The sequence below is a fragment of the Fukomys damarensis genome, unplaced genomic scaffold (genome assembly GCF_012274545.1).
Source record: "Fukomys damarensis isolate Sample0158 unplaced genomic scaffold, DMR_v1.0_HiC HiC_scaffold_5, whole genome shotgun sequence".
NCBI lineage: Eukaryota > Metazoa > Chordata > Mammalia > Rodentia > Bathyergidae > Fukomys > Fukomys damarensis.
In genome coordinates this window covers 62,176,475-62,204,255 of record NW_022900917.1, presented here as the reverse complement: position 1 = coordinate 62,204,255, position 27,781 = coordinate 62,176,475, and the positions used below count along the sequence as shown (strand labels likewise).

At 50.1% G+C, this 27,781-nt stretch overlaps 1 protein-coding gene across 2 annotated transcripts; it reads left to right on the top strand.

Annotated features, from left to right (window-relative positions):
* Positions 1 to 645: 645 nt before the first annotated feature.
* On the top strand, positions 646 to 22,274 carry Slc6a12 (solute carrier family 6 member 12). Of its 2 annotated transcripts, none has more exons than XM_033760743.1 (15): positions 646 to 724; positions 2,576 to 2,711; positions 7,841 to 7,975; positions 10,526 to 10,666; positions 11,280 to 11,367; positions 12,354 to 12,486; positions 13,694 to 13,828; positions 15,396 to 15,499; positions 15,845 to 15,969; positions 16,445 to 16,557; positions 17,022 to 17,159; positions 18,031 to 18,133; positions 20,431 to 20,531; positions 20,795 to 20,965; positions 21,705 to 22,274. In XM_033760743.1, exons 2-15 carry the CDS (start codon positions 2,636 to 2,638, stop codon positions 21,846 to 21,848), a joined length of 1,707 nt encoding a protein of 568 aa, XP_033616634.1. In that variant the 5' UTR covers positions 646 to 724; positions 2,576 to 2,635; the 3' UTR covers positions 21,849 to 22,274. The 2 variants fall into 2 exon arrangements, with proteins under 2 accessions (XP_033616634.1, XP_010628636.1); XM_010630334.2 differs by having other exon boundaries at positions 2,576 to 2,840.
* The last annotated feature ends 5,507 nt before the right edge of the window (positions 22,275 to 27,781 follow it).

Sequence of the window (27,781 nt, the reverse complement as noted above, 5' to 3'; positions counted from 1 at the left end):
GATGCTGTCCATTGGCTTTAAAAAGCAACCCAAAAAGGAGAGCCCTGTGCAGCTTGTCTTTATGTCCAGCATCCTCCAAGACATTATTTCTGGGATCTGACTTAAACCCTTCTTGCTGCCGTTCCAGCCTATTTCCTTTGACTTACCATGGCTCTGGACCTGCTTTCAGTTTTACTCACTTTTGCTTTCATTGTGCTGTTGCAGTTTTTCGTTCTTACCCATAAGTTACTCTCCTCCCAGTGATCCTTTTATTTTTTTAAAAAATAGTACGTTTATGTCTGTGTCCGTTCATCAGTTCATCCTCTCTTCCCTTTCCTCCTTCGTCCTTGACGCAACTCAAATCTGGCCCCCTGCTGGGTTCTGGGCCTTCCTGCTCCTGCTGTCCTCCAGCTTTCCCTGCATTTACTCCTCTCCCAAATCCCCTCCTCCAGTCAGCGAGGACCTTGGTCTTGCAACAGCCCCTGTGGTCTAGGAACAGTGAGGCTGATCTCCAGGGTTCCCTGGGGATCCTGTGCCTGGCCTGGCACTGAGCTAAGGTACCCTGTGGCTCGGTGAGCAAAGACTAACTTCTTGTTTTTATGGATCTCCTGTTTATGCTCCCACTCTTCCAGCGCCCTGTTGAACAGGGGTCATTCTCTCTTTCAGGAAGATTGGAGGCTGAGAGAGGAGGTGTGATTTGCCTGAGGTCACACAGCAGGACTCGGCCCCACCACATACTGTCTTGGTAAGTCCATTCAGCCACTCAAAACAGTCTCACTGAGCACCTGTCTGCTAGGTTCCCTGTGCTGTTCCCTAATCTCTCTGAGTGTCAGGTCCTCAGGTGCACAGTGGAGCTGACAGAAATACCAACTTCACAGACTGCTATGGGGATAAGATTTAATCATATACTCTAAGGATCTGTTTGCTTGTAGCACAATCCTTACTCAGATGTTAGCCTTTTATTATTATTGTAAAGAGCTAAGTCAACTAGAACATGGGTTTCCTGTCTGTGTGTTTTGTGGCAGTGTTTTCAGCTCATTCGTTTATTTGTTCATTTGTTTGGGAACGATTCAGGGGTCCTGGGTGCCCCAGTTCCCATTCAGGAGCAGTGTCCATGTCTGAGGTGAGCATTGTGGCTTCTCCCCCTCAGTCCAGGTACCTGTGGTCCGATTCTTAATATGTCCCCTGCCCTGCTCTGGCCACTCACTCCGACTGGAGCCCCCCTTTCCTTCCCTTCTCTCCTCTTCTCCCTCCTATTAGCGTCTCACAATCTCTGACTCTCACTGGTGACCCTCCCCATCCCCTGTCTAGGCGGAACTTGCATTAGAAGCCTCTGAGTGCCCCCCAGTACCAGCACTTCACCCCAACACGTTTCCATTCCTGGGATAACCTCTACCCTCCAAGTCACCTTCAAAAATTTCCATAACCTCATGTGGCACCTGCCCACACCTCTCTAACTGACTTGGGCTTGGGCCGTTGCCTGGGTTAAAAGAACCAACAAATAAACACAGACTCTTCCTGAATGAAAAGACGCCCTGTGTTTCCCTAGAGCCTCAGAGGAGTGTGGAGCCCTCCATAGGCTTGATTGCTGTGATTCCCCCGTAACCATTGAAGAGGAGAGGTAGGGGGTGTACACTTGCCCCAGCCCTTGCATTCTGGTCACTGCCCTGGGGATTTCTCTGGGAAAAAGGCAGAGGTGGCCTCAGGCTGACTGGAGGGTGAGAGGGGAGGGGAAAAGACAGATGCATCTTACCTCCTGGCAATGGACAGAGGAGAGGGACAGAGAATAATGCTGAGGCCCCACATAATTCTGCTGGAGGCTCCTTGAGCTTTGGGCTCTGCAGAATGCAGGGAGGGCAGGCAGTGATAGTCTCATGGGCAGCCCAGCTGGGTGCCCCTTTGGAGGGGACAAGTCATGGGGTTGTCCTGGGCTCATCTAGGGGTGACCATCACCCGCTGATACTTGGTCTGCTGACCCTTCCTTGGCACCAGACCCACCAGTGATTTAAGGATAGACAGGTATGTGAAGAAAAAGGAACGGGTTCCTTCAAAGGCCCATACCAGGCCCTGGTGCTGATCCTCATCACCATCTGGTGGTTCAGAGGTCCACCTTCCCTCCCCATCAGCACCTGAGAAACTGACCCCTTGTGTACTCTGTGCTGGTCAACGTAGGGCGGAGCATCCAACTGGGCAGGAGAGCACTATGCACACCCACCCTTTAACCCTGGCAGTCAGATCCCTTCTGCCTGCAGGCCAGAGGCTGGCCTAGTGTCTCTCAGATCAGGGATCTGGGCGGACAGGCTTGCTGTGATGGTGGTTGACTGCAAAGATCGAAAGGGACTTGAAATCAAGGGCCTTGAGCTTGGGTTTTAATCCCAGCTCTTCTCCTAGATGATCTCTGACAAAAAGGCCTGATTTTCCCATCTGCAGAATTGGCAAAGTGAGATTTGCTCCCTGTTGGGTTCTTGTCTCATGACTCTGAGAGGTAGAAATGCCATAGAGAGTTTGGGAAGACAAGTGACATCTCACCAACCAAGCCTGGCTAGGGGATGGTGGGGCACGCATGGGATTCACAGCTCCCCTTCCCCTTCTCCAGGCTTTACCTCTCAAGCCATCCTGTCCTACCCTGCGGGGTCTCACTGCCTGCAGCAGGGCTATGGACGGGAAAGTGGCAGTGCACAAGAATGCGGTCTCCTGGATCCCTGAGGAAGGAGAAACGTTGGACCAGGAAGGCAAGGACCAGGTGAAGGATCGGGGCCAATGGACCAACAAGATGGAGTTTGTGCTGTCAGTGGCCGGGGAGATCATTGGGCTGGGCAATGTCTGGAGGTTTCCCTATCTCTGCTACAAAAATGGAGGTGGTGAGTTCACTTGGAGGTAGGCGTGGTGGGGAGTTATGCCTTGACAGCTGGGCAGTGCCACCTGGGCCCCACCTCCTGGGCAGTGCGGTGAAATGGAAGGAGGTGTGTCATGAAGTTGGAGGGCTCAGCAGAGCCTCCGTGTCCCTCACAGTGATGTTTAAATGATGCCACAGGTAGGACCAAGGAATCAGGGCTCTTAATAAGCTCCTTTATTATTCTATGTAAATGCCAGTGGCTGGTCGAATTTATTCATCCATTCAAATGCTGCTCTTTCAAGCCTGTCACTTGCCAAACACTGTTCTAGACACAGCACAGAGCTTTCTGCATGTTACCTTTTGGTGAAGGCGAGCAGACCTCAGACAAGAAAAATGTGTGTGTCAAATGGTAATGAGTGGAGCAATGAGAAGTAAAGAGGAAGGAGGGATAGGGTACATCAGATCACAGGGAGGGGCTGAGGGGTTGGAAATGTGAAATAGGGTGACCCGGAAAGGTTTCTACCGAGAAGGAAACATTGAGCAGAGACTTGATATGGTGAAAGAGTGAGTCTTATACATGAATAAGGAATATTTTTGACAGAGAAGCAGTAAGTGCAAAGGCCCTGGGGCAACAGCACAATTGATCAACAGTGAGGAGGCAGCAGGGAGAGGAATGAGGAGATAATAGGGAATGAACTCAGAGAGGTGATGGGCTCAGATGTTGTAGGCTTTGTTTTGAGAAAATGGGAGCCATGGAAGAATTCTAATTGGAGAAATGATAGCTTGTTTGTCTATGATTTTTTTCAAATGAAAGAAACATAATTTTACGATTTAGCAGCCCTGATGAAAATTAGCAGCATCATGGTGCAGAGGGGTCACATTATTTTTAAAATGCACAATTAATAGATTGTAGTATATTCACGGAATTGGGCAACCACCACCGCCACCACCAGCATTTTAGAACATTTTTCACATTCTGAAGATTCAGTGCCCAGGAACACTCACCTCTCACCCCCCATTTCCTTCTGCTACAGCTCTTGGAAAATCACTAACTTGCCATCTGTCTCTAGGCGTCTGTCTACTGGAGCTATTTCCTGTTCATGAAACCCTTTACTCTGTCCTCCCCCGGGACCAGTCAGATTCATTTTTATCCCTTGAGATTAACTTTATTCTTCGTGGAGATTTGATATATGTCATAAATGTTAGAAATATTCCAGGAAGGTAGAAAAAGAAGCAATTCTCTAACATTTAGAGAAGAACCATTGCTTAGCAAACCCTTGCAAACACTATTCATACTGAACAAATATTTATCAAGTGTCTACTGTGTATCTTGCTATGTGTTTTAAACCTTAGTGTTATCATTACAAACTTCTTAAACCCAGGAGTGCAAAGAAACATCTGTGGGATTTTGTGGAATGGTCCGGGCTGTGGAGCTGAGTGGAGGCGGGGAATGATACTGGCCAGAGGTTAGGGAGGCAGGAAGGGCTGGTGGCTTATTTCCTTGTCCCAAGATACAATGTCATGGACACACGTGATCCTAGAAGCAGTGCTGAGGGTCAGCCAGCCCCAGCCCCCGTTTCACACAGGGGGATGCGCCCCCACCCAGAGCTGGCTGGACACATGCAGTGAGGCGGTTGGTGCCCTCCTCCCTGTGTGCACGTCACTCTGCCACCCGGAACAACAGAACATGAGGGCTAAGAAATGGGGCCTCTGGCTCTGCTGCCTGAGCCGGGTCATCTGTGAAGTGGTGAGACCAGAGAGCATGACGTCATAGATTAATGCACATATCAATGGTTTTTGCTGTAGGCTGGAGTGCTACTAATTCATTGTGGTAATCAGGCTGATCTCTACCTATGAGCCTTAATCAGCAGTTAAATATTCTTTCTACTAATATGTGTATGGTCAATGAACAGTTCTAGAGAGAAATCTTAGAGAAAGAGAGAAAGCATAGGAAAAATGAGGTTATTGATTTAATATAGCAATCTGTTATTTTAAAAGAAGACAGGAGCCTCAAAACTGGATCACCCTGAAGAAACAGTTCACCTCAAACTATAACTATATGTTAGTGGCTCAGGAAAGACACTTGGCAGGGACAACAAGGCATAGCTCGGGGGAGGATTTTAACCACAAGCATCAAGTACCTATCTGTAAAGATCCCTGTGGGACATCACTGGCTGCTCATGTCTGTACCCTGGACAGACCCGAGAGGGCTCAGACCGAGGGCCCCTCTATGGCAAGGGATTGGTAGATGAATTTGAGGGGAGGTGTTCACAGCACTGGTGTGGGAAACCCCAGCAGAAAGCTGAAGATGGAGGATACCCCTACACTCCATCCAGAGACTACCTCCTCCCTCCCCACAAATATTCAGACCTGGGGACCACCCTGAGGGTGGCCACTCTGGGCCTCCTGAGTCCCCCCATCTTCTGACAGGGCAAACCTCCACAGCCCAAGGACAGCACTGAAGCTACCTCCTTTGCTAAAGGACAGGACCTCCTAAGGCTTATGGGAAGAGGCCTGCAGGCTTCTGTAGAGCATCTCCTCAGGGTACTTTTGGTGAACACTGAGCCATGTCCTTTTCCCGGACACTGCCCCTCGGCATAGCAGCTGTGGCCATCCAAGTAATGCAAAGCCAAGCCAGTATGTTCAGCGGTGCTCTGAAAAGGCAAATGTGAGCTTAAGACTTCAGGCTCAGTGGAGTGGAGAGTTAGGAGCTTGCTATGGTTCCCTTAAGAGTTTGGGAGGGCAATTGGAAAATGCATAACGAAGACCTTTTGAAAATGTGCATACAAGCTGGGCCCGGTGGCGTGTGCCTGTAATCTCAGCACTCTTGGGAGACTGAGGCAGGAAGATCATTACAAGTTCGAAGTCAGCCTGGGCTACGTGTGAATTCAAGGTTACCCTGAACTGCATAGCAAGACCTTGTCTCAAAAAGAAGAAAGACACTATGCATACCACAAAGGTGGACCTCAACAGGTGAATGGACGAGCAGGGTATGGTGGGAACATTGCTTAGCATTTTACAAGAAGGAAGTCTAATACGCGTTATGATGTGGGTGAATTTTGAAGATATGCTGAGTGGAATAAGCCAAATAGCAAAGGCTAAATACTACATGGTACCTTGTGTGTGAGGTGTGAAGAGCAGAGAAAGGCAGGAGTGAGAAAGTTGCCTGGGGCTGGGAGGGGAGGGGAGTTACTCTCTGCACGTGTAGTTTAGGTTTGGGAAGACAAAGAAGTTCTAGAGGTAGATGATGGCAATGGTTGTACACTGTTGTGAATGTGCTGGATGCCACTAAAGTGTATACTTAAAAATATATGTTGGTGGTGCACACCTGTAATCCCACACTCGGGAGGCTGAGGCAGGAGGATCGCTGTGAGTTCGAGACCAGTCTGGGCTATATAGTGAGTTCCAGGCCAGTCTCAACTACATAGCAAGACCCTGTCTCAAAAAAAACAAAAAAGAATACATGAGCTTGCTGGATGTGGTAGCACTCTCCTGTGTGGTAGTGCACCCTGCTGTGATCCCAACACTCAGGAGCTGAGGCAGTCGAATTGTCTAGAGTTCAAGGCCAGTTTGGGCTACATAGTGAGTTCCAGGTCAGTCTCAACTACATCGTGAGACCCTGTCTCAAAAAACAAAACAAAACAAATATATGTGTGTGTGTGTGTGTGTGTGTTGGGGTTTTTTTTAACCACACACATAAAAGCAAAAAAAAAAAAAAAGTGCATATCTTTGGGATTAGCAATTCCTTTATTGGAAATTTGTGAATAAGGCGGAGGGATGGACAGTGGTCTTCACTAGAATAGTGGCAGTATTTCTAATGAAACTGAAACCTGTGGTGATAAGGTACTGATGAAATGCATGCGACTTCCATGGAGTAGAATACTATGCAGCTATCAAAATGATGGCATAAGATATATATTTATTGATAGGAAGAGATTCATGGTATAAAATTAAAAAATGGTTATCAGATAATACACAGCAGGTTCTCATTTTGCAAAGAAGAAATATATGTGTACTTATGAGAAGTCTGGAAGGAGGCTAGGATATAAGTCTCACTGGTATACCACAGGCCTAATGTGTGCAAAAGTTCAGGAAACAAAGAAAGAATATGCAGTACTCTGTCCTTTCCTTCCATCTGTTCTATTTCTGTACACAATAAAGGGGACTGCTTCAGAGGCACTGGGATACTGTAATGAGGGGCACAGCCTCAGGATGAGTTGCCTGGGTTGGTACTTCTGTTGCCTCATTTAGGCTTCCGTCTTCGCCTCTTTAACCTGGCATTTGGTTTTCTCATGTGTGACATGGTTACAACAACAGTGCCTTAGCACAGGAGGCTGTTTTGTGAGGCGCTCATGTTGGTGAAGCCTTCGAAGAGGATATGAGACGGGGTAAGCACCACATAAGTACTGGGTGTGCTAACTGGGCATTGAACAAGAACCCAGGCACTCACAGCTGAGCCTCTGAGCTGCGGATGCTGCCACACGACTCATACCCAAAAGGCGCCCCGGGCCTGGCGGTGTCTCCATCCCTGGCTGTGCCCGGGGCCTGGCTCCCCTGGTGCCTGTAGGTCAGTGCCTAACCCTAGCCGCATGGCAGCCTTGTCTGCTGGGAATCTGTGCAGACCAGACTGCCTCCAAAAATAGAAGCGGGAAAATGATATTTTCAAGGTGTTTTTGCTTGTTTGTTTTTCTCTGAAATGTACCAAACTTGAGAATTTAATAGGTACATCATATTAGACACACCACATGTTTTTGTTCCAAAAATAATACATTGACTGGATTTGTAAGGCGCACTAAGAAAACAGACAGTGTGCGTGTTAGGGTCTCTGCCGCAAGGTTCGTTCGTCTCCATTCCGAGGTCTTGCCCACCTCCTACACAGTTCAGGTCAAAGCATCTTTGCCCACTTGTGCCGAGGAAGGTTTGTGGGAGGAGGCTGAGGATTCAGACGCTGCGGGACAGGGGGCTAGGAGGGCCTAGGGTGAAAGGGCCGAGGTGTGGCTCAGCCCCGGCCTTTCTCCTCCACAGGAGCCTTCTTCGTGCCCTACTTCATCTTCTTCCTCAGCTGCGGCATCCCAGTGTTCTTCCTGGAGGTGGCGCTGGGCCAGTACACCAGCCAGGGGAGCGTCACAGCCTGGAGGAAGATCTGCCCCCTCTTCCAGGGTGAGTCTCCTCCCTCCCCTTCCTGAAGCGCCCTTCAGCCATCCGTCCCTCCCTTCCTTACCGCCCATCCACCCCTTCATCCTAGCCTGTGCGAATTGCACAGTCAGGCTCTGGGGCCCGGAGCTCATAAAGCCTGGGGAAGGGTGTGCTTCAGGAAAAACAAGGCGAAGTTACAAATACGAACTGAGTCGCACAGCTTGGAAGGGGTCTGTGTGAGTATTACGGTATGGTTCCAGCGGGGCTCCAGAGTGTGATGGTAGGGGCGATGGCGGCGGTGCTATCTAGCATCTGTGGGGCCCTAGCCTGGGTCAGGCTCAGGTAAGCACTTAGCTGTGTTTTCTCATCCAACCTCCAGCAAGTCTATGGAGCCATTTTGTAAGTAAGGAAAACAGGATTCACAGAAGTTTTGTCTACCTTGCCCTTCCTCTCTTGACTGTTTTAAGAGACCACTCCTGCTCCTAGCTCTCTAGCGCTGTTGGCACTAATGTGAGTTGGTGGGGTGTTTTCCCCCGTCCCTATTTAGGTGATGGAACCAGTTCCATGGGGGCCAGTGAGATGCCCAAGGGTCCCCTGTCCCTGAGAGGTTCCTTGGAAATTTAAAACGCAAAGAGGGTTCGTCCCCTCTTCCCAATGCCTCAGGAGACCCCAGGCACCAAGCTATCTGGGTCCCCCAGGCAGGGGCCAGACCGAATGTGCTGAGCAGAAATGGGCATGAATGAGGCACACTGGCTCGTGTGGACTGGGGAGGACAAGACCAGGGGACCCTGGAGAGGAGTGGGGAGGGCTGGGCAGGGAGTGGCATGGCCACCATGTCTCTGCTCACAAGTTCACGGTGTTGCAAGTGTCTTGATGCTCTGCTGCGGGCCCAGCAGTGCTCCCAGCTGGGTCCCGTCTCCAGGTCCAGGTAAGCTCCTGGTTAGCACTAGCAGGGCTGGCTCTCCAGATGCAATGGCCGCCTTATAGGGGTGATGTGGACAGGGTGGGCATGGGACAGGGTAGGGGAGAGATGGCTGCTCCTTCCTTTTCCAAGTTTCCAGGCATCCTAGGGGCCTGGGCACCCTGGGAGAGGGGCACTCAAGGTATGTGCTGCTGTGGGGACTTGCCTGCTGCTGTCCACCTGTGAGCTGCCCGACAGCCTACTCACTCCCACGTTCCCTCCCCACCTTCGCTCCTTAGCCTGCATTCGCACAAGCTTCTGAGTCCCCCATCATTCCTGCTTTCCTGCTCCCTGACCAGCCAGTACTATTGGAATCATGTCCCCCATTCCAGGGGTGGGCACCGGTGTTTACCAGACTGACTGCTGCCCTGTTCAGTCTGGTTAAGTCCTTGGGAGTGCCGCAGCTGCTTGTTTGTGTGCACGACTGGGCTTGTGTGTGCTGTAAATATCCCACAGGCTGCCCCTGCTACACCAGAGATTTCTCAGCCATCCCATGGCAGCCCAAGGCCTCCTCCTGCAGAACCTGCTGCCTGGTGATGGGCAGGCCACCACAGGGAACCTATCCTTCACCAGGCCAATCAGAAAAGACCGTCTGAGTGGGCTCTTCCAGCACAGGCAGTTTGGCTCTCAGTCAGCACTGACATATGCTAGCCCACAGGTCCACAGTCTTTCACTAAGTAGCACCTGCTAGTACTCTGTACAAATAGGGGCAGGGAGAGCTGGGTGGGCAGGCCCTGGCCCCTCCCCACTCCCCACAGCTTCCACACTCTCTCTCCTCCTGCTCCTCCTCCTCTTCATCCCCTTTTCTTCTTCTCCCCACCGCATCCTTCTTCTTTTGGTATTACTGGAGATTGAACCCAGGACTTTCACACTGAGCTGCATCCCTGTCCTTTTTTATTGCACTTTTTATTTTGAGATAGAGTCTCACTCAATTACTCAGTTCCACGGGCTGGGCTCAAACTTACAATCTTCCTGTCTCAGCTTTCCTCAGTGTTGGGATTATAAGCATGTGCCACTGTGCCCAGCTAACATGCTACTTCTTAAATGACTGTGCAAAATTCCAGTTTTATAGCGTGTGTTTGTTTCCACTGTGTATCGACCAACCAGAGCCTGAGTGCTAAGTGCTAAAATGGCACAGGACTGCAGTTCTTGACATGGGGACACTTCTCTCTTCTTGGTGGGTTTCTTGCTTTTTCTTATCCTCAGCCTGCTTCTTACTATCTCCCCGTCTTTACTAATTAGTTTGCCTGCCCCTTTTCATTTTACTAGCAGTATATTATTGTAATAGAAAAATAGAAAATGCAGATAGGCAGAAGAAAAAACTTGAAGAAGTGAACTGAAATCTTAGCACTCAGAGAGAACTACTTAATAATTTGCAGAGGCGCGATCCTCCTGGAGTTTTTTCATAAAAATATATTCCAATACACATTACAAAAATGAGGAAATGCATATGGTAGTGATCTGTAACCTGTTTTTCTTAGAAAAAAACGTGAACAGCTTTTCATGACGATGAATAAACCCTGGTGGTTTTCTCTGTGGAGCACCCAAGACAGCTAACAGAACTGGTTGTTTCTCTGTGACTTTTCTGCTAATGTTGATCCCCCCTCCCCAAGGCATTGGCATAGCATCCGTGGTCATTGAGTCCTATTTGAACATCTACTACATCATCATCCTGGCCTGGGCCCTCTTCTACCTGTTCAGCTCCTTCACCTCCGAGCTGCCCTGGACGACATGTACCAATCCCTGGAACACAGGTGCCCATCTTTTCTGCCCTGGGATGGGGTCTTTCCTTCTAAGCCAGGTGGCAGGTGATGGCCAGATATGATGACAGGACATGACAGAACTTGCTGGCTGGCCCTCCTGTGGGACCTTGGGCCAGTCTCAGGAAGGATTAGTGTGTCTGTGGGAACCTGGTGGGACTAGGTCATGCGGGCCATTGTCATTGCCTACGTATTTACTCACTTGACAAATATTTGCTGGGCACCTATTATGCACCATTGCTGTGCCAGGACTGGGCAAGGGCAATGTGGACTCACCTCACTGAGTTTATAGTCTAGTGGTAGAAATAGACAAATTAATAAAATAAGTACCCCATCACCATGGGAAAAAGAAACAGTACAGAACTATATAGTAATGGGAGGGAGGAGTGAAGGGTGGGAAGGCCTACCTCTGGGCAACATTCCATGCCAGAGAAGAGCGCGCATGGACCTGATCCCTTGTCTACAGACTGAAGACATGGGGGACAAGTGGGCAGGTCAGGGATGGCAGGAAGCTCTTATTATAAGGCCAGAGGGTCAGAGACCAGAATATGAGGGCATTTATCCCCATTGTGTTCCCCACTGATGCATCCCACTATGTCCCCAACAGAGCATTGTGTAGACTTTTTGAACCACTCGGGAGCCAGCACAGAGACCCATTCTGAGAACTTCACCTCTGCTGTCATGGAATTCTGGGAGTAGGTGCTGGGCCTGGTTGCCACATGCCAGGGGGCCCTAAGCAGAGAGTCTGGATGTTGGAGCTGTGCAAGAGTGAATGTTTGGGGTGCAAGATTTAGATTCTGTGCGTGCTTTCTAGCACTCACCCACCTCTGCTCTGACCCCACATCACTGAGGGATGAGGGCGCAACTTCACACCCACTCATGCCTTCTCACCTGCACCCACTAATTTACCCCAAACCCACAAGTGTCCACCTAGACTCCCATTTCCCATCTTTATCCCCTTCCATTCTCCCATTTACCCCACTCCACACTCACGTGCCATTGCATGCGTGTCCAGTATGTGCTGGAAACAGCCTGTGCAGCCTCGGGGAGCTGATGTTTGTGTCTCTTCCAAACTCTGTGCAGTGACGTCCTGCTGGCACTCGATGTCAGCCAGGGTAGATTTATGGCACAGAAGTAGGTGCGCTCACTTGCTCACCCTCCCACACAACTGCATGCATCTCCTCCACCACCTACCCCTCGCACCAACCTTACCCCCACACACTCGCCAACATTCGCATATGCTCTCACATGCACAGCCTCAGTTGGCTCACCTCGTACACTCCTTTAGATCCTAACCCGCACCCTGCTCTTCCCTTGATGCCCACTTCTTGCTGATCGCCCTGCGTCTATAAATATTCACTTTCTGTGCACTCATTCACACATCCTCACCACCCCCTCAATCTCTCTCTTTATCTCTCTGTGCAACAGAGAAATCGGGATGAGTTAGAAAGACACAGATACCTATGGGATTACGGTGATTTGGTCTTCTAACAGCCAGGGCCATACAGGCCACAGGTGGGAATATGGCATGGCCGCGGGAGAGGTCGGGAGGCTGGGGGTGTGGGAGCCTTGGGATATGAGATCTGTGGGTCAGTTCTGTGAATCAGGAGACTTGGTGACAGAGGCACATTGTTGCTCTTTAGCTTTCTCATCTGGTGATTTATTTTTCCCAATTCACCAGGAGACGGGTTCTGGGAATCACCTCGGGTATCCATGTTCTGGGGGCCCTGCGCTGGGAGCTGGCCCTGTGCCTCCTGCTCGCCTGGATCATCTGCTACTTCTGCATCTGGAAGGGCATCAAGTCCACAGGCAAGGTGAGAAGTCTGGCCCCTGGGAAGCGCTCTGTGGCCTAGAGTCCCTGGGGACACTTCAGTGGGTCCCTCTGGAGAGCTGAAGGAACGAGTTGTTTAAGAAAGAGATATGTGGTGAGAAGAGGCGAAGTCATAGGAGGCAGCATTCAGCTTGATATAAGAAAAGTCTTTCTTTTTAATACACTGTAAAAGACTCGTTTATGTAAGTAAATATTCAGAGCAAAATAAGACCCATTGAAAGCCCCACTGTTGGAGCAACAGTGAGCCTGTGGCAGTTTAGGTCTTCTAATACTTGCCGGCTTTTGCTCTGTTCCTCCTTGTTTCTTTTGTGTGTGTCGGTATCCATTATGTATATGTAGTACACAATCAGGATCACATATCCTGCAGCTCGCTTGCATGAATTTTTAGTATGAATCAGAATTTTCTTTGGGGTGGTAAATTGCTAGTCACTGAAGGGGTTAGGGCCAGAAATGGACAATAGTGGCTTGTTCTACAGAGAAAATTCAGGTTTGAACATCATTTCCACCCCAGAGAGCAGAGATGGTGCTTCATGCTGCTGGAGCCAGGAAAGGGAAGGGAGCTGACTGTTCCCATTAGCCCTACCTTTTGGCTGTTCCCAGAGCAGCCTCCTTTTCCCAGAATTGTGGAAATAAAAGCAGTAGTAATGATAAGAACCATAGCAGTAGTAACAATGACACAGACAAGGTTGCTGTTAGGTGGGGAGCCAAGCCTGGTCATACAGAATGGGGGACCCTGTATGTGTCTGGGGACCTGGTGCTCAGGCCACCATGTCTCCCCCAACTGTGAGCCTGGAAAGGTACAGTCCAAACCTCCTCACAGATCACCGTACAAATCTGGCCACCCCACCGCCAGGAGTTGTCCTGCCCTCCATGGGGCCATGGGGGAGAACCAGGATAAAGGATAAGGCAGACCCGAGTCTTGATTTTAAAAGTCTTTGAAGTGTTAGGCCACACACACACCGCCCCCCCCCACACTGATGTGTATTTCACACCCTGCTGGGGACTAAGGCCCACTGGAATGTGCACAGGGAGGTGTGGAAAGTTTTACTGCTCACTCTTCGGCTGTCTCTGTGGGCTTCGAGTCTGATGACGAGCGTGGTGTGACTGTGCTGCCTGGGGAGGGGGCAGAACTCCTGGAGACGTCTTTCTCCGATTCCCAACAGCAGTGTCCTTGGCTGGCTTCCCTCCAGGTTGTTTATTTCACTGCCACGTTTCCCTACCTGATGCTGATCGTCCTGCTGATCCGAGGTGTCACCCTCCCCGGAGCCTATGAGGGCATCATCTATTACCTGAAGCCAGATCTGCTCCGTCTCAGAGACCCCCAGGTGGGCACATGCGGGGACTACTGGCACAAGTGTCTTCTGCCCCAAGATTTGAAAGTTCCCTACTGATTTAACTTTGGTTTAAAAGCATTAGATGCCCACTGGAGGAAAATTAGACAACACAAGAGAAAACTGAACAAGGAACCAAAATCTCTTAGAATCACATATAATCTCTTTGCATTTTAACATATTTATTCCAACCTTTTTTCTTGGTGGTATGTGTTTTAGCATAGTTGAGATCATTATATTTAGAGACATATATCCCTTTGTCACTTATATTATGAGCCTTTTTCTGGTGACTGACATCTGTGAATGCCTTTTTTTTCTAGTACTGGAGATCCAACTCAGGACCTTGTGTTGCTAGGCAGGCACAGCACCCCTGAGCTAAATCCCAGCCCTGTAAATGTCATTTTTAACATCCTTGTAATAATTCTTCCATCCATCATTCGTTCATTTATTGAATAAAAGTGCACTGAGGATGCATTAATAATGTAGTGCCAGGAAGGAGTACGCACACAACTGGCCACCTCCCTGCTCCCTCTCAGAGCCCATACCCTGGCCTCAGACAGTTGGATGATACTTGTCTTTAGATATGCAGCCATCTCTCAGTATCTGAGAGGAACCGTCCACAATACCAAAGCCCACTGAGGTTCAGGGTATTTATTTAAAATGGCACAGTATTTGTATATAATCTTTGCACATCTTCCTGTACACCTTAAGTCATATTTGGATTACTTATAGTACTTACTACCATGGAAATGCTGTACAGATACTTGTTATGCTGTATTGTTTAGGGAATAATGACAAAGGAAAAAGTCTGTATGTGTCAGTGCAGGTGCAATTTTTTCCTGAATATTTTCAATCCATGCTTGGTTGAAACTTCTGATGTAAAACCCACAGTTTTGAAGGGCCAACCAATTGTACTGAGTTAGGGAAATACAGATTTTTACCACCACTGATCAAGGATATGCTTTTTCTGCAAGGGCCTTGTGAGATTTGACTGTAATTTATTTTAATTTTTGATAACTTGATTGGTCCAAGTAGTCTAACTTTATAGTTTTAATTTTTTATTATGGACAAGGTTAGACACTTCCCATATTTTGATTACCCATTTGCTTTTCCTCTAAAACTTGTCTGAGCACATTTTTGCCCACCCCACCCCCCGAAGTCTCAGTGGCTTTCATTTTGTTTTATGAAGTGGCCTCTGCATCAGGTCACCACTGCCTAAGGTGTTGCATGTGTACGCTAGTTCAATGAATGTGCACTAGTTGAATGAATACAAGTGACTCTTGGCTCTGCAGATGAGCCTTGCTGTTTTAGGGACAGTCTAAATAGCGCACATATATTCAGTGTCTCAGAAGTGCTCCTGGAGCCTGACTGACAGGGGGCCCTGCCTATGAGAAGGCCCTGTGGAGAGAAGGGAGGACAGGTTCATGGCAGTAGGACAGGTGTGACTCTCAGGGATGCTGAGGAGCAGATCTGCTGTGGGGAAGGTCTGCTGCTGCCCATCCTGGCCCCAGACCCTGGCCATTCTCCTTCCTACTCTACCACTTTCTTGGACCTCATGCAGGTGTGGATGGATGCAGGCACCCAGATCTTCTTCTCCTTTGCCATTTGCCAGGGCTGCCTCACTGCTCTGGGCAGCTACAACAAGTACCACAACAACTGCTACAGGTGAGAGCTGGTGGGGCTGTACAGGCGCTGGTGACCTGGCCTCTGTGGATGTTGAAGAGGGTGGGGTCCTGGAGGTGGGCTTTCGGACCAAGACCCTTGTCCTGGGCCCTAGGTGTGGCAAGCTGTGTCAGTCTGAGACTGTGGCTCCTTCCCAGATTGAATTCTTCCCCCTTGGCCTTCCTCTCCTCTCCCTGACACCCAATTACCACCCACCCAAATATCCCTGGTCCTTTTTTCTCCAACCTCTTTCCCTTCCTTTGCTCTCTTTTTCACTCTCTTGCTGTCTTTTGATCTCTCTTCCCACAATGGGCTCCTTCTCATTTTTGCATTCACCCCCTCCTGCAGGGACTCCATTGCCCTCTGCTTCTTGAACAGTGTCACCAGCTTTGTGGCCGGCTTTGTGGTCTTCTCCATCTTGGGCTTCATGTCCCAAGAGCAGGGAGTGCCCATTTCTGAAGTGGCTGAGTCAGGTAGGTGCCCTCATACTGCCTGGGCTCTGAAGGGAAGGGGTAGGGAGTCATAACATGAAGATCCTCCCAGCCAAGAGGCAGGGGTCCAAGAGCTGGGTGGTAAGAACCTTTTAGCCTCGAGGGCAAAGCATGGCACAAGGAGGGCTTCCAGAACCACTGAGGGAGAAGGAAGAGGGGGTGGATAGGCCAAACGAGTGACGTCTGTCTGCTCTGTTAATAATGGATGGACCCATTCCACCCTCCTGAAGCATCCACCATGCCACACCTGTGTGCACACACACACATACACATCTGTGGGCGTGCATACAGACATGCGCAGATACATGCAGGCACACACAGGCACACGGGCACATATCGACACACACAGATACACAGATGCACACAGACACAAATGACATACACGTGGCTGCTCAGAGAGATACACCAAATATAAGCAATCCTGAGAGGGCTATAGCGGAGTGCTCTGTCCCTGCAGGTCCCGGTCTGGCCTTCATTGCATTCCCTAAGGCTGTGACCATGATGCCTTTATCCCAGCTGTGGTCCTGCCTCTTTTTCATCATGCTGTTATTCCTAGGCCTGGACAGCCAGGTATGTCACCCCAGACCCACTCTGCCCTGGTGACCTTCTTTCTAGGTTCTGTATATCTTGGCGTTACCTTTCCCTCACTTCTTTTCTTAGGTCTGCTCTGCTGTCCTGGCCTTTTGCTTGGGGTTGGGTGGATGGCCCCAGGCCTTGAGACTTCCTCTGTGAAGGTGCTATCCGCTTTGTTCCCAAGGCTATGTCCCAAATATCCTTCAGCCTTCTCCCACCTGCCCACCCCCAGTCCCTGCCTTGGGCTGTGCCCCCTCCAACCTTCTCTGCTGGGACATCCTTGTTGTGGAGTGTGGCCAAGAGTAGGCTGGCCTTCTGCAGACCCTGTCCTTTCTGCCTTCAGTGTCCTCCTCCTGTGAGCCAGAGCTAGGGAGAGAAGCCAGGGCAGGACTTGCCGGAGATGGCCCGGGCTGGAGGACAGTGTCCGGCCCCACCCTCACCCCTCCTCTCCTGGCCCCCAGTTTGTCTGCATGGAATGCCTGGTGACAGCCTCTGTGGACATGTTCCCCCAGCAGCTCCGGAAGCGTGGGCGGCGTGAGCTGCTGATCCTTGGCATCTCGATCGTGTGCTACTTGGTAGGGCTCTTTCTGGTCACTGAGGTGAGTGTGGTGGGCAGTCTGTGGTGCGGCTGTGGCAGGAGAGAGCCACAGGGCAATGCAGACCCTTCTTAGAGTCACTGTGTCCGCGGCTGTGAGGTGGAGTGTGGACATTTCCTCGGCCTCTCTCAGAACGAGGCTGTCGGGCCATGCAGGCAATGGTATCTGCTGTTTGTTAGGTGCCCTTTGGCAGCAGGTGGCCTCCTTTGGCAGGAGGAGGGGAGCAATGTATGAGGGTGGGTCACTGCGAAGTCTCTTTTGGCTTCGGGCTGTGCTAATGGCATTGTCAGGAATGTTCCTTTTCTTGCTGTGGCTATACTTTCTTCTGATAACTTCATTCTCCTAGAGGTTTTCCTCCTGTGAAATCAAGGCAGGCTGCTCTTCTTCCAGTAACCCCTTCTCCTTAGTAGAAAGACGGGTCTTTTTTGGCCAGGGTTGTAGCTCATTTGTGCCGCATCTGCCTGGCAAGCTCAAGGTCCTTAATGCGATCTCTAGTACAAAACAAACAAACAAACAAAGACAGGGCTTTTTCTTGAGAGTGTGGCACATATCCAGGCCGTGACTTATTCAGGCCTGGAGCAAAGTGAGGAACAGAGTGAGGTGGTGCCAGTTCCCAGAAGACAGGATACTGGGCAGACAAAACAATGTGTACCCACTACAGATCATAGTGTCCTCCCAGGCATCAGGGATTATCGTCCTGAGGTAAATGAGGGCCTGAAGACAGAACATGCTGGGCAAACGCCTCTTACACGCAAGCCCAGACTTCCTAGGAGCCGTGCAGGATGGTATCCTACATGGGCATGTGCCACCTTGCAGAGGAGAGACATCCATTGCCCCAATCCACTGGGCCTCAGTTGCACTCCCTCTTCTGCAGGGCGGGATGTACCTCTTCCAGCTCTTTGACTACTACGCCTGCAGTGGCATCTGCCTGCTCTTTCTCTCCGTGTTTGAAGTCATCTGCATCAGCTGGGTGTACGGTGAGTGGGGGCAGTGTGGCTGGGGCCAGGGGGAGGTCTGCGGAGATGAGAGACTTTGCCATGCTTTTCTGCTCCATTGTCCTGGAAGGGCGACCATGGCCAGGAAGCCTGGCATCTCACTGAGGCAGTAGAGCTAAGGGTTTCTCTGAATAGAGAGGAGAATGATAAATAACCTCACAGAGCGTTCTAGAAGTGCAGGCTGTTTGAGGCTCTTCACCAGGGGAACCTCAGTCAGAAAGGACCTTTAGGGCTGTGCTGTGACCCCCACAAATTCCTGCATTCCATCAATGCTTATAGTCCCAACTGTTCAGGAGGCTGAGACAGCTGTATGGCAAGTTTGAGCCCAACTTGGGCAATTTAGCTAGACCTTGACTCAAAAAGGGGCAGGGGGATCTGGGATATAGCTCAGTAGCCCCTGGGTTCAATCCCAGTACTGAAAAAACAAAAAAAGCAGCAGCAGCAGCTCATTTCCCATTCCCCTTTCCAATAACTATGCTGTCACCCAGAGTCTGAATAGTTGCATACTAGGAAGATCATTCTTGTGTTTTTGGAGTAGGCTTTTCCACTGTGGCCACTACACATTTCTTTCTTATAGCGAGGCGAGTTCTGCCTTCCACTGACTTCCACCAACAGCCTTGGGCCTTGGGCACCGAGATAACTAAGCAGAATGCTGAATGCTTTACTACCCTTGTCACCATCACACCTGATGACAACGGGAGAAGAAACTTCATTGTTGAACATTAGTGTGTGCCGAGCGCCACGCCTGTCTCACATGCTGTCACACTCTCCAAACCACAGCCCTTGCAGGGGAAAGAGAGGCTCAGAGAGGTTGGGTCTTTTGCCTAAGTTCACACTGTAAGTGCAGGAACCATTATCCTACTCTGGGTCTACTGGTCCCACTGTACGGGGTTGGGGGACACAGTGCCAATGTCAAAGGCTCAGGGCAGAGAGAATAAGTTGACGTCACATATTAGGGTCTCAGGAGGAGCCATGAAAGGGAGGTTTATGATTTTACTATCCCCTAAGCCTTATTTGTGTTCTTTCCTCTCCTTGATGTTGTCTCCTACTTTCTCTCCTCAAGTGGCTGCTGTCTTTCTGATTTTCCCCTACCCTTTTTCAAATCTTGTTCTCAGAGAGGATCTGATAAACTCAATCACAGTGAGCTATACATGGCTAATAATCCTTAATATGTTACACTCACGCAGCAACATACAACTTTTAACTTTGGCTCTTAGAAATCAAAGCAACTCCAGCTACTTGGGAGGCTGCGGCATGAGGATTTCCAAGTTTGAGACCCTGTGTCAAAATAAAAATTTTAAAAGAGCTGAGCATGTAGTTCAGTGGCAAAGCTTCCCCTACTTAGCATATCTGAAAGAAGTTAATTAACTTATATTCACCAAACTCCAAATTCCATCTGATACTGTCTCTATTTTATTTTTATTAGACACTACTGTAGATGAGTCACATTTCAAAAGTTGTAATTTTCTATTCTTCCAAAAAAAAAAAAAAAAAAAAAAAAAAAAAAAGAAGAAGAAGAAAAGTCAAAACAATGGTTCATTATTATGGGGTTTCATGCATCGTGCTCAGTGAGTACATACTGGGAGGTATAAGGGAGCTATCTTTACCAATGAGTGGTGCTGTGCTTTACCAATGAGAGGCCTGGCTCTGCATAGAAATAGAGCAATTGTGGAAACCTAAGGTCGTTAAACAAATAAGCCCAAACAAGTCAGTATTTTTGCCAAGCCCAGACCACTCTTCCTACCATGCTTTATTGAGGGCTCAGAATTGGTTTCTCTGTGTCTGGTGCCTTGTGACCCGCAGCTTTCTAGTCTCATCTCAATTTATATGACAGCCTTAAGCAGCCGAAACCCTTGACCTATTGACTTGAACCAGATTTCTCTCTGCTGCATAGGTAAATAAGCATTTGAATGGCCACTGAACCTGGTTTAGGCTTACACCACTCTTTTGTGGTTAGGACATCAGGGTGTCCTAGATAGGGAGGCAAGAGAGGGTTTATTAGTGAGGTCCCTCTGCACCTCCACTTGTAACCAGGTACCAGAAATGGATGGCATTCACAAAGCCTGTTACAGTTTCCTGTTAAAGGGTTGGGGGTTGGGGATTTAGCTCAGCGGTTTGGTGGCCTGCCTTGTAAGTGCAAGGACCCGAGTTCGATCCCTGGTACCGAAAAAAAAAGGGTGTGTAGGGAAGAGCACAAACCAGGCAAGTCTTCCCCAAAGGCCCTTGAAGTTGTTTTTCCCCTCTGGTTCTCACACTCTCCCCTCATTGTGCCTGGACAGGAGCAGACCGTTTCTATGACAACATTGAGGACATGATTGGCTACCGGCCCTGGCCACTGGTGAAGATCTCCTGGCTCTTCCTGACCCCGGCACTTTGCTTGGTATGTGCCCACCCCTCATCCCTTAATGCCTCCTGTCACCAGAAGACCCAGGGAGTTGGAGGGGGCGTGCCTGCTTTTATTTCCACATCCTCTCTCTGCCTCTGACTTTCCTCCTGCTTTGGTTCTTGGGAGTGGTACCTTGGGCTGTGATTTGCAGCGAATTTTACTGTCTCACCTGATGACTCTCCTCCACCCTGGCCTGTGTCAATAGGGGGAAACCTCCATGCCCTTGTCTCACCTGTACTTGCCGTTCCTCATTCCAGGCCACCTTCCTCTTCTCCCTGAGCAAGCACACGCCGCTCACATACAACAACGTTTATGTCTACCCTCCCTGGGGCTACTCCATTGGCTGGTTCTTGGCCTTTTCCTCCATGGCCTGTGTTCCTCTCTTCATGGTTATCACCCTCCTGAAGACCCAGGGTTCCTTCAAGAAGGTAGGTGGCTGTCGGGAGTGGTGGCACACACTTGTAATCCCAGCACTCTGGGAGGTTGAGGAAGAAGATTTGAAAGTTCAAGCCCCACCTAGCAACTTAGTGGGACCTTATCTCAAAATAAGATTTAAAAGGGCTGGGGATATAGCTCAATGCAGAGGTCCTGGGTTCAATCCCAAGTACTGAGAAGAAGAAGAAAAAAAAAAGACAGTTGGCCAGGGGAGGTGACCCAGGGAAGCAGGGTGCTAAGAGAGGTAGGCTGAGTGTACACACTTGTTCTGAGCACAGGCAGCCTTGCCACTGTGTGGAACTTTAAACAAAAGGGCCTTTGACAACCAGTCTATGGCTTTATTTCAGAAATGTTCTTAAAAGTCATAGAATCCTCATCTTCAGAATCTGACCCCCAGCAGAACATGTGAACAAGGTAACCAAGTGCAAAACACTAAAGGCATAAGGAGAAACTAAGTCACAAACAACACAAAGGAGCCTAGACACAGGAAGTTTAACAAGCACAGACATTAAATTGCACTCCTAAAATTGTGCAGGTAGTTGATAGCAGAGCCAGGTCTGGAAGCTGGGAAGTTCACACCTCGATCACCTTCTATTGCCTCTTTTTCCTTCTGGAAACATCCATTCCTTTGTCTACATGTGCCTGGCTCCGTGCTAGGCCCTGGCGGTGCACAGCAGGATGGCTTCTGCCCCTCTCACCAGCAGTGCCACTCAGTGCCTCTCCTCTTTGCAGCGCCTGTGCCAGCTCATCATCCCTGATCCCAGCCTGCCACAGCCCAGGAGACACCTACACCTGGACAGCAGCCCCAGTCAAGACTACAGACCGTTCCCACTGAAGGAAGGACTCATCGCTGGAGAGAAGGAGACTGAACTATAGGAAGGGCCAGGGCCCAGAGTCCAGGGGCCCTGGGGCCAGGAACCTGGGCAGAGCTACCCTTCTCCATGGATGACCTCAGCCTTCAGTCCCCTGCCTCTGTCCTGCTGAGACCTCCCGGAGACCCTGGGCCCAGCCAGAGGTCACTTCCCACCCTTTCCACCTCTGCTCCAAGCAGCTGCATTTGCATTGACTCTTACCCCAAGCCCCTGACTTCTCAGAGGAGAAAACCAAGGACCTGACAGACAAAGGAACTTTTTCAAGTTTGCGGGAGCAGCCTGAGACACACCTCAGACCTGATGTCCTTGGGCTTAGGCTGGTGTTCTTCCCATCGTGCCCTTGCCCTCGTTAATAAGCATGTACAATATGTATCCATTTTCCTATGAATGAATCTAATTCCTCATTCTTTATGGCTGAGTAATATTCCATTTTATAGAAAAACCACATCTTCTTTATCCAGTTTCCAACTGATGGGCAAATGGGCTGCTTCCAAGTTTTAGCTATGACAAACTCCTAAGTGAAATAAATAAGTCACACATGTGTAAATACCGAATAGTTTCTCTGGTGTGAATAAACTATAATAGTGCATAAGATCCTAATGATATAATGGACAATGTGAAACAGGAAGAAAGGGGCTAAAGGTGTAGGGAAAGTGGGAAGGGAAGGGGAAAGCTAATGAGGGAAAAGAAAAATATGAGAAAATGAAGAAAGGGAAATGAAGTGCTTGTAAATGGGGAGGGGAGGAGGGGTGAAGGGAGGGCAGGGACAAGGGGAAAAATGAGAACCAAGACCTGTCGTGTAAAGGTACACGATCCCAATGATGGATGTAACTGTACTGTGTACCTAAAGTGTACCAATAAACTCAGTGAGGGGGACAAATAAGCATGTACAGATTGCTGCCACCACGGCCTCTTCTTTGTCTCACCCCACACCGGCTTAGCCTCCCCAGGGGAGGGGAGGGAGTCCTGGGGCTGGTGCCCCACCTCAGGGTTCCTCTGCCTATGCCGTCTCATTTTCTCTCTGGATCTCTCCCTCTCGCTGCTTTTCATCTCCCCTTCCCCAGGGCACCAAGGGTCTCCCAAGGGAAGAGAGGCAGCGTGTCGGGTGTCCATGGCTCCATGGTCCCCTCCCCCCTAACTTCTGTTCTGTTTCCCACCTAATCCTTCCTCCCACGCACCTATGAGTCACAGCAGCTCCTCCCCGTGCATCCAGATGGGAAAGCAGACGATGTGGCGGACTGGAACACTTCAGGACAGTGGCCTGGGGGAATGGTGCATAGGTAGCTTTCACCCGGAGCCACTGCCCCACAGACCGAGAGACTTCTCTTCCAGGGCCCGGGACTGAGGGTTCTTCTGCCTGAGAGGGGGGCCCCTTGGTCACAGCAGATGCCCTGGATCCTGGCGACCCCTTCGGCCTCCTTCTGGTCTGCTCTGTGTACTAGTGCTCACCCCGCTGGTACCAAAGGAGGAGGACCAAGGGAAAGCACAGGGAAATTGCTTCTGCCAGTGCTCATTGTTGCCAGTTCAGGGTCTCACCAAAACCATCTATGGGGTGGGCATGGGCTCACTGCTGCCTCCTGGTGGCAGAGGGAAGTGGGGTGGTATCGTGCCTCCCACAGCCCCCGCAAAGTAGAAGGGCACTCTCTCTGTTCAGCCTTAACGACCCTTCACCCACGACCCTCATCTGATGCCTCACCCCTGACCTCACTGGAGACCTTAGCAGCGACCTACAACCTCACCGTGGCCCATCAGACCACCACACTGCCTCTTGGCCCAAGCCCTCACTTGAGCTCTCCCTGCCCTCGGCTGAACCCTCACTGCTGAGCCAGTCCTCAGCACACCCTCACCAGAACCTCACTGCCCCTAGAGGATCCCTCACTGCAGCCGTCACCCAGAACTTACTCCAGATCTCTCTGGCGACCTCACCCCTCTGCCCTGGCCTGTTCCTCCTGGAGTGTGGAGTTGCTGAGCCGAGCCCGGAAGTCAGACAGCCTCAGTCCCTCCCTACACCCCATGGGACGTGATGGTGGAGGGTCCTCCAGCAGCCAGCCTTCCAAGACCCGCAGCTCCCCAACCTGAGCCCACAGTCAGTGTTGCAGTCAGTGCTGTGCAGCTCTAAGCACGGGCAGGCAGAAGCTCTGCACCCCTCACAGTCAGAGTCTGCAGACACCACCTTCCCTCGCCCCACAGACATTCACCAGCAGTGGAGCTGTGGAATCACTGGTTTTAAATTCACAGCTGCTGGGGACAGTTTCTGTCAGATACAGGGCTCTGTGGGAGGCTTGTGTCTGCCACTCTCCCCCTCCCTTCTGTCTCCCCAGGACCAAAGGCAGTGGAGGAAACAGGCAGCCAGGGAAAGGGGCTTCAGATCAAGGTCAAAGCTCTTGGGAACCCTCTCATAATGGGTCCGTAGTATGGGCATGGAGCAACGGTTTCACTGTTTGAGTACCCAGAACACTAGCAGGTGTGTGCGTGTGTGTGCGTGTACAGTTGCACATAAACAGCGGCTATGGTTATGACTTGCAGTCTGTTTTTATCTCATTTCCTAGACTCTGAGTTTGGATTGGAGACCAGAGGCCTCATCTGGGAGCCATGGTTTTTTGGCCACCGCGGAATTTTAAAAAAATTTTTTTAAGTGAATGCCCTCATGTGGCAGACGGTGGTTTCCAGTTCGCTACCATTCCTTATGACCTTTTCACCCACTCAGTTTTAAGGGCATCTAAGTACGTAACCTGCGGGAACATTTGAGCAGCGGAGGGAGCCAGAGCCCTGCCCCACGCAGAAGGGGGAAGCAGAGGGCAGTGGCCTTTGGAGTGGTCACACATGGTGGACCTCCATTCTCCATACCTTCCATGAATTCTGGATCAAGTCCTCTTCTCACCCAGGCTTGTCCTTATCTTTGAGAAGGGGAAGTGGGGTGGCTGACTGTAATTTCAAAGCTAGCTTTGAGGTATCAGGCTACAGTAGCTCCTGTGGCAATGTGGATTCTAGGCGAGTGGTCCATGGAAGTCACGGAGAGGTGCAGGTGGAGGGTCTAAGGCCTCCCGCATCAGGCATCACGACTTGTGTGAAACACCAGGAGGTGGGCCCCATGCCTCTTTCAAGTCACCATGGGCTGGGCTGACACGTGGCCTGCAGCACCGTGGGAGGCCTGCACAGCAATGCCCTATGCAGTGGGCCTGGACTCTGGCCCATGGTGAAGGATAAAAACCATGCATGTGGTTTTGAGCCACTTGCTTTTGGAGCCATCTGTTGTAGCAGATGTAACTAATACTGGCCCTGCCTTTGAGGGTATGGGAAGCGCCTCTTTGAGGGTCAGGGTGGCCCTCATCTGAGAGGGACGATTCCCTGGGCTCTTCCTGTCTTAACCTTTTGCCTTTCTCCTCAGCAGCACTTCCCCTGACCCTCAGAGCCTGCTGTGGCCCTTGCTTGCTCTTTCTCCCGGTTCTGCCTCAGGTGAGGACTGGTTGCCTCTGTCCCTGCCTCCCTTTCTCTTCATGTGCCTGGCTCCCTGCAGGACTGGCTGCTCAGTGAAGTAACGGGCTGACTGGATCTGACAGGGATGAAAAGCTTGTTAACCGCCCATGGATACACAAAGGTCAGGGGAGGACAGGTATGGTGGGGAGGGTGGAGAGACTGACAGGCGGCAGTGTGGGACTGAAGTGCTCTGGTGACCTAGACCTTGGGTTGTGCTTTTCCACTTTCTCTGCTCCCAGTTGGTTGACCAGCCAGTCAGGTCCCTCCTCTGGTCCGAGGAGCCATCGGATGGGTTAGGGAGGTGGGCATAGAATTGTTACAGACAGAGACTGGGGAGCTTGCTCCTTGCCAGCCTGAGCCCTTGGTGACCTGGATATCCTTGAGCTCAGGGCCCCACCCCATTCCTGTGACAAGAGTCCGACCCAGAATCTGATGCAGCCTTGTGCTGAGGTTTTCGTTGCCTGCATCCACCTTGACAGCACACTGAGGGAGACGCAATGGAACAAAGGGCCCGGTCCCTACGCCGCAGCTCAGCTCCCACCCAGCAGTGCCCTTGCCACAGCAGGCAACCTTCTGCACGAGGAGCTGCCCACGGAGTAATCAAAGGTGGCAGTGCCATGCCTGCCTGAGTTAGTCCTCAAGGACAGCAGGTGACATTTGCGTCTGTTATGGAGAGAAGGGCCCCAAGGCCAGGCCCGGAAGTGCCAGTATAGGCCGGTGGGGCAGCCACTATCAGGAGACCCGGGCTCCTTGTCCGTTCACAGTCTCTTTCCCTGTATTAATGCTAATGCTTCAGGGTGGTAGGGAGCTAATGTTTCAGTCTTTCTTTGGTCTTGATTCTTTTAGGCATTTTACATAGACATTCGGGCTATCTGGAAATAATGGCAGTTCAGGCCCGGAAGTGCCAGTATAGGCCGGTGGGGCAGCCACTATCAGGAGACCCGGGCTCCTTGTCCGTTCACAGTCTCTTTCCCTGTATTAATGCTAATGCTTCAGGGTGGTAGGGAGCTAATGTTTCAGTCTTTCTTTGGTCTTGATTCTTTTAGGCATTTTACATAGACATTCGGGCTATCTGGAAATAATGGCAGTTGTCTTTTTCCAGTCACTCCATTTCCTCTGTGTGTGTGTGTGTGTGTGTGTGTGTGTGTGTGTGGTGCTAGGTGGAATCTAGTTTCCAGTCACTCCATTTCCTCTGTGTGTGTGTGTGTGTGTGTGTGTGTGTGTGTGTGATGCTAGGAATGGAATCTAGGGCTTCATGTGTGCTAGACAAGTGCTTCAGTACTGAGTTACACCCTCAGCCCTTTTTTAAGATTTTAGTTTGAGACAAGATCTTGCTAAGTTGCCCAGGCTGGCTTCCAACTTGGGCTCCTGCTCCCACAGACTCCCAGATAGCCTGCAAGTACAAGTGTGCCTAGTTCCAATCACTATTCCTGGTCTCTTTTTCTTGTCTTCCTTTGCCAGAGAACTAGAAGTGGTGGCAGCAGGCCTCCTTCCTAGTTTTGACAGGAAGGCCTAACATTTCACTGTTGAGTGTGATAGTTGATGCAGATTTTTGTAGACACTGTTTATTAGGCTGTAACGTTTTCTTGTGTTTCAAATTTGCTTTTTAAAAAATCAGGAATAAATATTGAATTTTATTGATTTCTTTTTGGCATCTATCGAGTTGTTCATATTGTTTTTGTCCTTTAGTCTGTTAATATAGCAAATTACATTTTCTTCATATTAAACTACCCTTTCAATCCCAGGACAAACCCAACCTGGTCATGGTGTGTCATGGCTTTGTCATTCAGTACCATACTCAGTTTGTTAATATTTTGTGTGGAATTTTTGTGTAAGGCTGGTAAGCATGATTGGCTTCTTGTCTCCCTTTCCCATATTGTCCTTGTCTATTTAGCTTTTGCTTTTATGCTTACAGTAGGCTCATAAAAAAGGAATGAGGGAATGTTCTTTCTTTTCTAAAAGAGTTCATTTGAGACTGGAATTGTCTAGCCTATGAATGTTTAGTAGAAGCTTGCCTGGTGTGTGGGGGATTCTTCCTTTTGAGTGTGTATGTAGACTTTTAACTTCTGCCTTTGTGTTTATTATGTTCTTCCTTCTTAGTTTGACTTACCTGCTGTTCTGTTTGTCATGTCTTGAATTTATCTGTAAAAGGACAATTAACCTAGGTAGTTGGACTAACTAAGCTGCACATCCACTCACAGGTCTGGCTGGGGATGCTGTGACTCCCTGTGAAGGGGAAAAAGGCTCCCTCACCCTTGCCTGCTACTCCCTAAGAGTGGACAGTGGTGGTCCTGGAAGGGAGTTGGGGGATTGGAGTTCTTGGGGAAAGGTGGGCAAGAGAAGTCTAAGAAACTGGAAACATGCTCACAAAAGCCAGGTCTCCTGGCGGCCTCTTGCCTTCCCTGCGGCTAGTTCCCACAGAGCTGGGCACGAGGTCATTCAGTTTGGGTCGTGGGAGCA